Source organism: Orcinus orca, chromosome 1, assembly GCF_937001465.1.
Source record: "Orcinus orca chromosome 1, mOrcOrc1.1, whole genome shotgun sequence".
Lineage (NCBI taxonomy): Eukaryota > Metazoa > Chordata > Mammalia > Artiodactyla > Delphinidae > Orcinus > Orcinus orca.
The window spans coordinates 137140971-137156454 of NC_064559.1; the positions used below are offsets into that span (position 1 = coordinate 137140971).

General features: G+C 36.4%; 1 protein-coding gene across 1 annotated transcript in view; it reads left to right on the plus strand.

Moving 5' to 3' along the window:
• Nucleotides 1–15484, plus strand: part of COL24A1 (collagen type XXIV alpha 1 chain) — a 392516-nt gene that overhangs the window by 53921 nt on the left and 323111 nt on the right. Inside the window, exons 6-7 of the mRNA XM_004262981.3 lie at nucleotides 1852–1905; nucleotides 5013–5066. Coding sequence (XP_004263029.1) covers nucleotides 1852–1905; nucleotides 5013–5066 — 108 coding nt within the window. The remainder of the gene's footprint in view (nucleotides 1–1851; nucleotides 1906–5012; nucleotides 5067–15484) is intronic.

Below are 15484 nucleotides of genomic sequence, written 5' to 3' on the forward strand. Positions count from 1 at the left end.
GCTCTTAGTGATCTCCCTTCAGATATATTTACAACTCCCTTCCTTACCTCTTCCAATTCTCTGGTCAGATCACTTTCTCAGGGACAGTTCCTCCCACTGTACCCAAGAAAAGAGTCCTCTGTGTCCCGGCTGGCCACAGTTCCCTTCCCCAGCTGCTGCTTTCTTCCTGACACTTATCTATACAAGAAATTGTATTTTTAAAAATTTCCATTTAGGGCTTCCCTGGTGGCGCAGTGGTTGAGAGTCCGCCTGCCGATGCAGGAGACACGGGTTCGTGCCCCGGTCTGGGAGGATCCCACATGCTGCGTGCGGAGCGGCTGGGCCCGTGAGCCATGGCCGCTGAGCCTGCGCGTCCGGAGCCTGTGCTCCGCGACGGGAGGGGCCACAACAGTGAGAGGCCCGCGTAACGCAAAAAAAAAAAAAAAAAAAAAAATTCCTTTTATTCTTTATTTTTTTCTCTCACACTGGAATGTTAGCCTAAAGAGGACAGATAACTTGCCTGTTTTGTTCATCCCTATGTGTTCAGGAAGTTGTTCAATAAATATCTGTGGAACGAAAGAAAAAAAAAAAAGTATCCCTGAATATGTGAAGGAAGACATGACTTTCCCTACTTACCATAGGATGAAAATAACATTTAGAAATGGAAAATTATTATTAGCTAAGAATGGTAATGAAGTCAGAATTTGAATGATAAAGAATCTCAATTCTGTATTTCATGAAGCATGAAATAGAAAAGGAGATATTTTGCTAGTATGCATAATAAGAAAGAAAGAATACTATTGTACCAAAAAATTTTGGTTGAAACCTAATGTCATATTTCTCTTGATATATAAAAGATAACATTTCCCAAGTATGAAAAATACCTTTTTATAACAGAATAAAAAGAATTTTGGCAGTTAGAGGGTTTTTTATTTTATTATAAAAATAATGCATGTACATTGCAAGATTTTGGAAAATATATAAACTTGGAATAATGTTTTAAAATTTTGAGAATTATTATAAGCAGTTTTCTTTTACTAAAAATAACTAGTTTTCCCATGCTAAAATAGGAATTATAACTCAATATGTCACAAAAATGGAAAAGTTAATAGAGCCTTTATGTAGTTCCCTTGAAGAAGGATGTTTCATTTGTTCTCTACGTCTGTGTCTCTATTTCTGCTTTGCAAATAAGGTCATCTATACCATTTTCCTAGATTCCACATATATGCGTTAATATACGATATTTGCTTTTCTTTTTCTGACTTACTTCACTCTGTATGACACCCTCTAGGTTCATGTATGGATATGTATGGATATGAAGGGGGAAAGGGGTGGGGTAGGAGGAATTGGGAGATTGGGATTGATACATATACACTATTGATACTATGTATAAAATAGACAACTGAGGGGAACATACTGTATAGCACAGGGAACTCTACTTAATGCTCTGTGGTGACCTAAACGGGAGGGAAATCCAAAAAGGGGGGATATGTGTATATGTATGGCTGATTCATTTTGCTGTGCAGTAGAAGCTAACACAACATTGTAAAGCAACTATACTCCAATAAAAATTAATTTAAAAAGTAAAAGTGACAGTTACCTATAAAAAAAATGTTTCAATTGTAGTATAACTTTATTGATTAGAAAAATCAGGTATGTCTGGGGAATTTCTAGGAATCTTCTCAACATTTAAAATTAAGGATAAGTGAAATATACACTATAAGGTAAATAATCCTTGTACATCTCAATTTCAAATACATAATTTTATTCAATACCATATAATGCGTGTAGCATCTGCCAATGCATACAACCAAAGAAGTATGATATATGTAGTTTATGTTTCATCAAGTGTTTTATAACTGTTTTATTTAGGGCCCCAAAGGAGATCCAGGTTTTTCCCCAGGTCATGCTGTTTCTGGAGAAAAGGTAATTATTCGTCCATGAAATAAAATCATGGTGATATATTTCAAGCTTTTAAAAATCATTTTTATCTTTTTAAAATGTAGATTTTACTTGATTTCAGACAGAATATATAGATAACTATTGGATTTTAATGAAGGAAGAAATATTTGAAGAATCAAGTAAACAGTATTATCAGCCCAACTTTTCACTTTAAATCATACCATTAATTTTTTTGAGTGTCTACTTTGTCATGCCCTTGTGCTACCTGTGAACTAGGAACAGATGGGGCAAAAAATTGGAACAAGATACTTTTGGTCCTAACCTCAAAAATGTTGCTGTTAGTATGGATGCCATTGTAAATTCTAATGCCATTTTACACCTTTACTTCTAGAATAGTTCTACATACTTATCTTGTTTAAGTCCCACAGTAACAGTGAGGGAGGCGGTCATCATTATCTTTTTTCCAGTTGAGAAAACAAGATTCATAGAATTTAAGTGGATAGCAAGTAGATGAATTAATGATGTATCTAAGTTTTCTGACTTTCAGTACACTATGCTTTTTATTTTATCATAATGCGCTCAAATACACATACGCATTTAGATAAAAAGAAACTAATGTTTCAAAGTAAAGATAGCAGCGAAAATCTTTATTAAGAGGAAGATATTTTCCAGTGAGGATGAATACAGGTCAAGTATTTAGGTATATATCTGGGAAGCTTTATTTAGACATGCACTTGATGAATGTGATACAGTTATAGGATGTTTTTGTTTATGTAGTGTACATTCACAAACTTTTAAAATCCCTGAATAATTTTTGTGGTTACTGGGTTGAAATCTTATCCTTTAATTGGTTTACAGAAACTCTTGTAAACATAAGAAAAATTACATCACATTAATGGATATTATACTAGCAATTAAATCCTCAAATTTAATCTAGATCTGTAAGAATTTCATTGCTGTGTTGGAACTGAGTTCACTGAATCTAAATAATTTAGAAAAGGAATGGAAGTTTATTATTAGAAACAGTATTTTCATTGGTCCCTTAATTATTACAAGGAAAAAAATTCTGCAATCTGAGAAACATAAATTCCATCTTTAAAAATCTCTAAATATAAAACATTTGATTTCTTAAAATTTAGAAATTAGACATCCACTCTCTTTTGGTGACTGCTTTAAATAAACTCCCCAAATTACGCATTCACATTTTATCAGATGCTTATTTTTATCTTCCCTTGTGGCTTCTCTGTACAAAATATAGGGTGGTTCAGTATGTGTACAGTATCTGTATAAAATACAGGGTGATTCAGCCTGCGAGTTGTGACTTGGAAGTATGTCAGTGGGTTTTTTTTTTTTTAACTTTTTGAGTTACTCGTATACTAACTGGTCAATACTATATAGGAGAAATGGTAAGATATAGGATTTAATAGAATGTTTTCATTGAGCTTTAAGTGAAATCCAACTTTCAAAATGAGATATTTTTAAAATGGTAACATTTAAAAACAATTTCTCAGAAATTATATTTACATACAATTAGGTTCAATTTTACTGAAGAGGCAGGATATTTATACATATACAATATAAATACAAATAAATAAAATACAAACATTAAACTGGTATGAGTATTGGGGGATTGGGAAACAGTTTAATTTTATTTTTAAACATTTAGCTATTTTTACAATAAATATATAATCAGTGATGAAACAATAAAAGCAATGCAGATTCTAGTCCTTCTGCATGTAATATCCAGTAAGTAACATCTCTCATAGAGCACACCTAAGTGTTTCTTGTGGGGCCTCAATGGCAAACGAAGATAACTTTTAAATAGTGGTAATTTTTCCTTTCCCACAAGACGAGTGTGATATTATTATTCTCACTTTTCAGATGGAGAAACTTTGAAGGGAAATCAAGTGATCTACCCTTGATTAGAGCTAGTAGGAGATAAGCCTCCTGTCTCCTGTTTCCTAGTACAGTTTTCTTTTCCTTCTATCAGAGAAATAAGTGTCAAAAAAAAAAAAATGTATAAACCCATCATCCCATAACAAATGGAAGCCTTCCTAATAAAACACTGAGCAAAAAAAACATTAAAATATTAAACATATGGAAAAGCACTTTATAGTTAATCAGAAACATCCTTTTCCCTTCTGATTGTTTAATTTGATGACATGTTAAAGTAGATAATACACTGAAAATTAAATAGTGCCTAAACAGTCATTAACGAGTTTATTTAGGGTTATTAACTAAGTACTCTTTTTCTCTTTCAAAGAACATACTTTTTTTTCATGCACAATAACTTTGCCACAGCAGGAAGAGGGAAAGTAACAGAGGCGAAGAACAAGTGTACCACGAGTAAACTGGTTTAAGATTATACCCCCATTCCACTTTGACATGTTTCATCCTTGTCAATTCACACAGCCTCCTCTATGTCGTTGTCCATTCTACCCACCACAGACACTCCTTCCCCCTCACTGGTATAATTTCTCCTTCCTACCCTGCTCGCAGGCCTTCATCACATTTGGGGGAAGGGGTTGGGGTGTGGGGACAGAAGGCCCTAATTTGCGAAATTGGGTCTGTGAAGTCAAACACACGGTCCTCCCAATAAATTTTCACTGCAGCCCCAGAAACAGAAGTGCCCCTTTCCCTGGTGCATGACGAGAGCCCAGTCCTGCCTCCCACCCCCCAGCCATGCCATGAGGTTCCACGTGGGAGTCCCATCACGCTGCAGGTCCTCACCTAGAAGGGCAGGCCTGAGCTGTCCACAGCTGCCTCACAAAGCACTGGTAGAATTTTTAAGTAGATTCCTTTACATTTTTAAAGCATGGTAAACTTTGGGAAAGATGAGAGTTTGGGAATTAAGGACATTCCTAGAGAGAAGGACATCAGAGAAAAAGAAGCAGGGCCTTAGAGGTGGGGAAGTACTGTCCAGGTAATCAGCACTAGAAGAGATAAGGGCCGGGAGCCTCAGCAAAGGTCTCGAACAGTCCCAGAAACGAGGTGGACCTTGAGCCAGATAGAGGAGATCAGAAATGAGTGCAGTAAGATCTGGACGTCCAAGATGAAATCCTGCAGCAAGGAAATCATAATTTTCAATTCTCTTTCATAATATTAAACCTCTGTTTGTGTTTTGTTCTTAGGGTGATCAAGGTCTTTCTGGATTCATGGGGCCCCCTGGTATGCAAGGTGTTAAGGTAAGATGTCGTTTTACTTTGATGTATTTGGGTGCCATGTGGATCTGGGTGCTCCTCAGCTCCTAAGATCTCATTCTGAAGTTGAGCCCAAAGTCAATGTTTTAAATTCTTTTCTTCAGCAATAGGAATTAGGGTGCTGTCCTAATCCAGGGAAGTGGTGCCCACCAAAGACAGGGTCTTAAGAAAAATAAAAGAAAACCCTTCAGATAATGGTGGGGACAAAATTCACATGTAGGAGAAAGTCACTGATAGAATTTTGGAGTTCTCTTTTTTTATTAGGGCAACAACTTCTAAAACTTTGAAGTCACATTGTAACTTTTATATATCCGAAGTGAGGTACATTTGGATGTAGGTAAAATACTTGGCTTTTTTTTTTTAAAGAGTTTCTAATTTTATTAGGAAATAATAGCTCTGCCGTGATATATACATGAATGTGAGGCCTGAAGCGTAAATAGAGTAGAAGTGAGGGTTGGGGATAGGTAGTAAAAAATAGTAGTCATATGCATATGAGTTGGCCTTTTCTCGGGTAAAAAGGAATAGTAACACAGCTGCTATAATTATTTCATAAAATATGCTGTGCAGTTTCCTGAATTAACACAAGTGTAAATTCTTCTCAATATATTCAGCTTGTCTTTTTCTCAAACGCTGAGTTGTTGATTTTCTACAAGGGATGAAGAAGATATAAAATTTCTGTCTAAGGTATTAAAGGCCCCAAAATATTGGAGGGCAGTATTTGACTTGATATGGGTGCCTAAATACACTTCATAATGAGCTATGTTGGTGTCTCAGTGTGTCATATTCTTTTCCTCTTGGGAGATTTAGAATGGAGATGGTTTTCTGGCTCTGGTTAATTTGTTCAAATTCTATCTGCCATTTTCTAGGTACTGTCGACCTTGGGCAGGTTGCTTAACCTAAGCTTTAGTTCCCTCATGTGTAAAATGTGAAGATAATACTACCCACTTCACAGGGAGCTGTTGGGAACATGGAATGGGATAATCCATGCAATAGAGTGTCAGAAAAATAGCAAGCCGTTAATAACTGTTAACCATCAGCTATTTATCTGGTTTTGGAAAGGATCCTGACCTTGTTTGCTTCCCTTCATAATCCCTTCTACAGGGCACGATTGTAAATTGATTAAAACGGTTTTGATCTCATGGAGTATTTTTCCTCCCATGACCATACCACACCATTATTCTTATGGCATTTAGACTAGTCTTCATCCTAGATAGTACTTAGAATCTGACAACTCCTTTGAGGTTGTTGGTTGCTTCCATGAAACTGCAGAGTGATCGTTCCTACCAGAATTGGTCTTGACATACAGTCATGAATCTGTCTGTTTAATGCTGCTTAGTATACCTCTGACTGCTAAGTGTACCTCTGAGGAAACTGTACTGATGAATAGCATCAAACAAAGAAAATCTCATAATATGAAAATTACCTTAATAAATTGTATTTGATATTAAATATACAGCTATTGCATCCTGAAGAATGCCACTGTGTATGAGAGAAAAACAAACTAATCATTACTTTCCAAGGTTAATAATGCCCATGGTTCATGAAATTAGCATTCCAGAAAGGGAAAACTTATTGATAAATAAAGCTTGAGTCGTGATTGTGTAGAGGAGTATATAAAGAAATACTATAGAGAAAATTTTAAAAGACTGATTTTAACTATTAGAGCAGGTTATCATTTTTAACTTTGAAGTTTTACTTAAAGCGGAAGATATTATCTTCCAAGGACTTATGCACATATTATATGAGCCTTGGCCCATCGGTATTTTAAAATATTGAGAATATATTATTTTTGGTCTGTATAAGTCTAGTAAAGTGAAATAGCATTAAGTTAAACAAACTGGGTCATGGATGCATATCTTTCACAGACTTCTTTTCTCTTACACAGTTTTTTAAACTTTTAAAATCTGGCTTGTGTTGTTAACGAGTAGAAACAGACACTGTAGAAGTCAGGGATCTTGCTATGTTATCAATTAGCAACTATAGCTGAATTTTCTCTAGAGAAGGTTTAGTCAAAAGTATTTAGAAACCAAATTACTTTCTGATAAATGAAGCATCCACGGTTCACTATGCTTTGATAGTAGTTCAGAACAGTGTTAATATTTGAGATGATTTTGTAGTTTTTCTGAGAATGCTTTCCCTCTTTTCAGAGTGTGTCTAATAATGGAAACTGTATATAGATTTTTTAAAAACAAGTATTGCAGGAAACACACATAGGGGCTCAATCTAAACCTAAACTAATTCTCCACGTAGCAGGCTTGGAACAAGTTTCCGTCACACTATCTACGTGCATGTCTTACTTTAATATGAATGTGCAGTAGAAATACTCTCACAATGAGCTTGGTAGACTCTTTCTGTTCCTGTGGTTTGTATGAAAGACAGAAGGACCAGACTTATTATTTATGGAATTTACTAATTTTGGTTCAATTTTTGAACCACCTAGGTCATTCTCAGAGTTACTCCCTGCAAACAGAATCCATTCTAGGAGTACCTAGAATAAAAGTTCATATTAGTTATGACCTAGGGACTCCTATTCCTTCATCCTTTCAGTTCTACCCCTAAAATGCTACATGAATTCTTAAGGTCAAGACAAGAACTTAAGGTATTCATTCTGTAAATGATAGATCTAAGATAAGCCCAGAGGGGTTAAGAGAATTGCTCAGGGTCACTCAGAGTTACAGCAGGATCAAGAGATAATACTTGCTGATACTGAATCCACTGTGCTTTTAACAGTCTGTGCTTATTATAAAAGATGAATAAGGTACTTGGGATTTGATAAACACGAAGTTTATTACATATTTTATCTATCAAACTATTTTTGAATTATTATTATAACTATTACAGTAAATATTAACAGCTCCTTTCTTATGTGTAATATTATAGTCTATCTGCTGAACCCTGTATCTTTTTATCTTAAAAACAACCCATTGAGACAGATAGTATGTTCAGTGTGTCATAAATAAGTTAATTGAGGCATAAAATGTTTAAGGCATTTACCCAAGGCCACATGATTATTAACTGACAGAGTTAGGACTCAAATCCAGGCATCTTTGACATGACTGTGCTCTTAATAACTTCAAATACTGTTTCCCCATGTATTAGTTCATTATGCCAATATTTGTTATATGTGAGTTTGATTACTTCTGACTACCTCAAGCATGAATGCAAGAGAAAGTAAAATTTTGTTTTTCCTGAAAGCCAAGGGAACAAATATAGTTTTGGATGACAGGTAATAATGACATCATTATTCCTTTTCTCTGGAAGTATCTGGAAATATTACAATTCTTTAAGTAGTCTTTGAAGTGGCTGCAAGAAAGTTGTGTGTAGAAATACTGACAACTCATGGAAACTGTTGAGATAAATAAATGGAAGATTAATATAAAATGTTCTGAAAACTAGAAGTAATATTGAGATAGAAATAACAAAGCAAGTAAATCAGCAGCAATATTTTTATTCACTCTTCAGTAGATATTTTGGTTCGCTTCTGCCTTTTTCCCTTTTTATCTCTCACCCCTTGACTTTTTTTTAAAGATTAATAAATTTACTATATTAAAAATAAGGCTTTTTTTTTTCTCACAACAAGGTACAACACAAATAGTGAAAATACAAGCCACAGACTGGGAAAAAATATTTGTAACACATGTAACTAACAAAGAACTAGCATCCAGAACATGTAAAGATTGCACAGAAATCAATAACCCAATAGAAAAATGGGCAGTTCACAAAACAGCAAAGCCATTGGTCACTTAATATGTGAAAAGATATTTAACCTTACAAGGAATAAAGGAAATGAAATTAAAACAATGAGGTATCATTTCACAATTGTCAAATATCTAAAGTCTGAAAATACCTACTTTTGGCCAGATGAGATACAACAGGAATTCTCATTTACTGCTGATGGAACTGGAACAACCACTTTGGAGCACAATTTGCCATGTCTAGGAAAGGTGAAGATGCACACTGCCTAACACTTAGTAATTCTGCTCATATGTATATATCTTAGAGAAACTCTCTAACACACATACACAAGAAGAAATTTTAAAATGTTACTTGCAGCATTGTTTATGAAAACAAAACAGTAGAAACCCCAATATATTTAAATTTTAAAAGGATATATTTTGATAGATTCATAAAATGTAACACCATGCAGCAGCTGAAATGAACAAACTAAATCTACCTATTTATGGCAACATGTATAAATCTCAAAAATATAACATTGACAAAAGAAATAGCCTCAATGCATTCGTATAGTATAATATATATAAAGTTCAAAAACATGCAAAAATACATTATCAAGACAACTTACAGAAATTTATGCTTTACTGAACAGTGAAACATTGTATTTATATAAAAGTGTAAAATCATGCATATTAAAAAAAAGTGCTTTTCTCTGAAGAGGGACAGATAAGAATGAAATCAGGGGGTTTCATAAGGAAAGGCCCTTGAATTTTTTCTTTTAAAAAATCTGAAATCAATATTCACACCTTGACTTTTTTTTAAAAAACCAGTATTACCACTTTAACAAGCTGTGTGTTTCCCCAGATTGACTGGTTACATTGCCTCAACTTAGCCACCTTAATATAACTCTTATTTACCTAGGAACTGAAGTATGTTTTCACTTCCCACTAAATGTCTAAATTTGTGCCAAAAATCAGATAAGTTAGATCCAGAGTGCATGCTGTGTTGGTTGGAACACAAGAGTCATAATTCTGAGCTTGGACTCCAGATGAATTTTTAAATTGGTTTTTAAATATAGCTGATCAGCTGCTGCATTACTATTGGAAGTCTGCTTTTTAAAATTGTAAGAAAATTAACAGCAATTTCAATTGAAGAAATTTTTCTGGGATCGAGAGGATAAGCCAGATGAGAGCAGTTAAGCACATCTTAGCATGAAGGTATAACTCAGAACAATTGTGAAATATGAGGCACACATTTTAAAACAGATTATTATGAATAATGTATGGCAATATTTTTCTGAATGTCAAACAATTCAACTACTATACTTTTAGTAATAATTATAAATCAGTGTGAATTCTTATTCTAGTTTGATGGAATTATTTCAGTTAAAAAAATCTTTCCATTACATAGGAGGTACACAGTTAACATCTTTATAAAGTTGGAAGGGAAAGAAGAGCTGAAAAAATCAAATGGAATGCGTTACGATTTATCAGTCACTCAAAACCTATACAGCTTTTCATAATCTATTTAAAGCAAGGACAGTACTAAGGAAGTACAGCAATACTGAATGTTGATGAGAACAACAATAAAAATAAAATCCGTGCCCGGAGAAAGAAATAAGGGGAATTCTTAGGTTCCATAGTTAACGCTATAGATCATCTTCTCACCGGTGCAATATTCCTGTAAAAATCTGCAGAGCTACGTTTTCCTTTGCTCGGTTTGCAGTTCAGGCTTCGTACTGAAAGGCTAACATAAAAGCTGCTGCTTAGGGGCTGTGCTGTCACCACTGTGACCATCTACTCTGCCCTCTGCCATTTCCACTAATGGAAGGGGAAGCAAAGAACAAGACAACACATACTGAACTCCCTCACAGGCAAGCCCGTGGCTACCAAAGTGGTGTACTCTGTGGGACTTGGAAAACATTCCTTCATCCAAAGATATTTTCCTCTTCTGATTGACATCCTAACATTAATGATAAATTCATTTGGCTGAAAGTATTTCAGTTCCCAGAAGGTTTTAAAAAAAAATGTCTGTGTCCTCAGAAAAAGCTGTTATTTAGCACCATTTTGAGAATTAGTGTCATACTGTTTTTCTCCACAAGAACTAGTTGAGAAGGACTACAGCTAGAGTTGATGGGGCCAAAGTAAAAACTGAGTACTGGGGCTTCCCTGGTGGCGCAGTGGTTGGGAGTCTGCCTGTCGATGCAGGGGACACGGGTTCGTGCCCCGGTCTGGGAGGATCCCACGTGCCCCGGAGCGGCTGGGCCCGTGAGCCATGGCCGCTGAGCCTGCGCGTCCGGAGCCTGTGCTCCGCAATGGGAGAGGCCACAGCAGTGAGAGGCCTGCGTACAGCAAAAAAAACCCCAAAAAAGCACTGAGTACTAATTAATGTAGGTTAATTGGTCAATATTTTGAGGAGTTTGGGACAGAGGTGGGTAGGAGTCTGTTGTGTGCGTGCGGGAAGTATGTTCCAAGAAGAAGGGGAGGTGGGTAGACTAGAGAGGTCTGTGTGGTATTCATTCTCTAATTTAATTCTCTTCAATCTCTCCAGTTACCTGGGATCATTCTTCTATTTAATTTTTTGAAAACAGTTAAACTCCCTATTCTTAAAACTTCAGGAACTTTATTGCCTTACCTCAAGTAGTACTTACATGGTCATGGTTGTTGATTTTTTTTTTTTATCTCATTCTGAATTCTTGCTTAAGCCTTCTTTTTCAATCAGCTATGGGCGTCTTGCCACTGTTTCTCTAGTTTGCCATAGGTTTCCCTGGTTATTTTGACCAAAACATGGCTACAAACCTTTGTTTGTATTCCTCAAGGCATTGCTGACGTATGAGTCCTGTAGTGCTTGACAGATTTTATTAGATACTTGGAATCACCTGATCTGTAAAGGACTGCTATTATTACATTACAGAAAAGGACAATTTAATACTGGCTTTCAGATAACAGTGCAGTAGCAGTGGGCTAAAGGGAAATACATGAGTGATTTAGGAGTCCTTAAGTGCAAGGTCTATATTTTTTTTTCCCTTTATCATTTTCCATTTTATTTCTCTCTTGGTAAAAATGAACAAAATACAAAATTCAGGATGACTTTATCATTCACATTAGCAAGAGAACAATGGGAAGTGGCTTTGAACTACTCTTCCATCTGGCATTTCAGTTACTGTTTAGATTAATAGGTACAATAGGAGCTGAAATTTTCTGGGCCAGAGTTTGATGGTGCTCAGCACTGCTCCTTTCTGAAAAGACCCATCCACCTGTGGACAAAGCCTTCTGCCTGTTACCATGGCCCTGAATAAAGTGACTGATGAGCATATGAGTCTGTTTCAAGTTGCAAAAACAAATAACTTAAATTCCAGTTAACTACACTGTCTCTTCCTGATACGAATTATGCCAGCTGAGGTAATCAATAACTTATCAGGCTGCTGAGAGCCCATTAGCATGTGATTAACATGCTAGTGTTCACGGCAATATTCTTCAATGTGGGAAGTGGCCCTTTGGTATAACACACTTCAATAGTTTAAGCTCAATAATAATAACTCTTGTTTAACAAGATATTAGATTGACTCTTATAAATTAGAAGATGGTTTTCACGATCTATGTAATCTACTCTATCAATAAAATAGAACTGAAGGCTCTTGGCACATTTCATTTCTCACTTCCACTTACAAGTGACCTCTAAATGTAAGGAATCAGGCTTACCCAATTAGTCACAGCCCTGAACAAGGTGCCACCTGAAAAGAATGTAAAACCACTACTAGTAGAAAGTTTAATTTAAGCCCTAGCGCTAAATTAAAGAGCTTTTCAAATACAGAGATTATTGTCTGGTAATAGCAAAACACATTTACGTTTTTTTTTTTTTAACTCCATTTTAGGAAATTATTTTCAGCAAGGTCTATATTTTTTCACTGTGGTATTTCAGCCCAGTGAATGGTACATAGCAAGCACATATTAGTAGTGAATGAACATTGCTGCTCGTAAGTTTAATTGACTGTGCCCTTTCACCCGGTGCTAGTGGTTATTTTCCTCCTCAAGGGTTGCTTCTCAAGTCAGTGACCCTTCTCACCTGTCTTAGTTTGCCTCGGTCCTCTGGCTCCAAACACCCTTTGTCCCATTTAGGTAGGGTGAGTAGATCTAGTTAATCTGCTACTAATGTCTCAGTGATGTTGCCTTTCACATGATCATGTATAAGGTTAGCCCACCTTTGCCTCAGCTTCCTGAGACTAGACAGAAGCAAAAGATACAAGGAAGTTGCTTCAACCAAAAGAGCAGTTTTGAGATAAAATTTGTCACTAACTCTGGAATGCTGCAGTTGTTTTAATCACATTCTTTTGTCCTACAGTTCATTCAGGAAACCAGTATTGGTAAACAAGATATAGTTCCTGCCTTCAAGTAGCCTACTGTCTAAAAAAGGAAATAGATACTAAAGTAAATCACTAAAAGTATATTATGCTATAACAAGTGCAATGATTAAGATGTGAAATTTTTATAGCAACGGCTGAGGGATCTCTAAACTTCTTGGCAGTGGAGGTGGGGGGTTTTTAGAGAACAGGGAAAGAGGCAACATCTGAGCTGCATCTTTTCTTTCTTTTTTTTTTTTTTTGCGGTACGCGGACCTCTCACTGTTGTGGCTTCTCCCGTTGCGGAGCACAGGCTCCGGATGCACAGGCCCAGCGGCCATGGCTCACGGGCCCAGCCGCTCCGCGGCATGTGGGATCTTCCGGGACCGGGGCACGAACCCATGTGCCCTGCATCGGCAGGCGGACTCTCAACCACTGCGCCACCAGGGAAGCCCCTGAGCTGCATCTTGAGGATGCAAGTTATCCTAATGATACTATAGTTAGTAGACATGTATGCTGTTTACACACAGGTGATGACATAAACCAAGGCTTGGAGGCAAGAGCAGTTCCTTGTTTTGGGATTATGGAGTGTTAGGTAGGAGGTGTCAGGAGATAAAGTTTGAGGGACATTCAGGGGTCAAATTATAAAGGAACTTGTATGCCATGGTAAAGCATTTATCATATGGTAGAGAGCTACTGAAGGATTTTAAGAAGGAGAGTGCCAGAGGCAAATCATTTAGTCTCCGGAATTTCTTTGGCATTTTTGTGGATTCTAGAGACAAATGCTCCTACCTTTCTGAAACCTAAAGGTTATGTAAGGAGGCCCAAGATAGAAAAGCAGAGTGGTAATAGAGAAGTTGTCTTATGCCATAGGAGATACTTTCTCATATGTAGGAAAAATCTTTTTTTTTTTTAAATCAGAATTTTTTTTTTTAAATTAATTTATTTATTTTTGGCTGTGTTGGGTCTTCGTTTCTGTGCGAGGGCTTTCTCTAGTTGCGGCAAGCAGGGGGCCACTCTTCATCGCGGTGCGCGGGCCTTTCACTGTCGTGGCCTGTCTTGCTGCGGAGCACAAGTTCCAGACGCGCAGGCTCAGTAGTTGTGGCTCACGGGCCTAGTTGCTCCGCAGCATGTGGGATCTTCCCAGACCAGGGCTCGAACCCATGTCCCCTGCATTGGCAGGCAGATTCTCAACCATTGCACCACCAGGGAAGCCCTGTAGGAAAAATCTTTATCTCAGTGAATATAAGTCCTTCGCATTTAGTGGGGGAAAGAACTGTTAAAAGAAGAAAACCATTTATATATGAAGTTGACAACATAGAGATTATATCATCGAGAATCTTTTCAATACATATATACAAGCATTCCTCACTTTGCATGGTTCCAATATAGACAAATTTCACTTAACACGGTTTAATAACACCAGTCTCCCACCAACATGGTTCAGATTAATCACACTGTGATTAGCTGTGTAAAGTATAAACTTTGCTACTGGCTCTTCAGCTTACAAGTCACTACATAAATAGTAAATGTGCATCAAGATCAGTGGTCGGTCACATTTCATTCAGAATCTGTTGATGATTGTACACGACACATCTGTTAGTTCATGCACAGACAGCAGAGTGTGTAGCTGTCTTGCTTCCTTCTCTCTGATAAACTCATGTGGCATTTTACACAAATGGCTAATCAGAAAAAGTAACTGGTCAACAAAGATGAAAAGTACAATGAAATAAAGAAATAGTGATAACACAGAAATTGAAATTAGAATCAAATATAAATGGAGTTATAGAAGAAATAGCTGATCCTGGGGCACTGCTGCCATTTGAGAGACTCTCCATATGCAGACAGAGGAACTTGGTAACGGCGAGCTTGTTTTTATTATTTTTGTTTAAGGCAAAATTTTTGACATAAGAGGAAAGGGTTGTGATGAATAGGATAGACACGTCCCAGAGGAGGTTACAACAGCAAAAAAACTTCACGTTAGAAGAACTCTTGGAGCTATTTCATGACATTGAAAGTGCAAAGGATGGAATGTTGGGAGCTGACCCACACTTAGAAAGGAGTATGACAGTTTGCCAAAACATAGAATATATGCTTGCTCTGTATGGTTATTTATACAAGAGAAGCACTATTCAAACTACTCTTCATAAATTTTTTCTAAGAAATGGAACTTTAATTTCTCACTGTTTCTAATGTTTTAAATTACACTGTACTAAACTAATATTTAACATATTTTTCATTTCCCTATACAAAGGTAACTGACAGTGAGACTTTTAAACATTTTGACAAAAATTTTTAAAGGTCACAGAACAATTGCAATTTTTCCCATTATTAAGATTGCTTGGCATGGTTTCAGCTTATATGGTCAGTTTCATGGTCCTCTAGTACC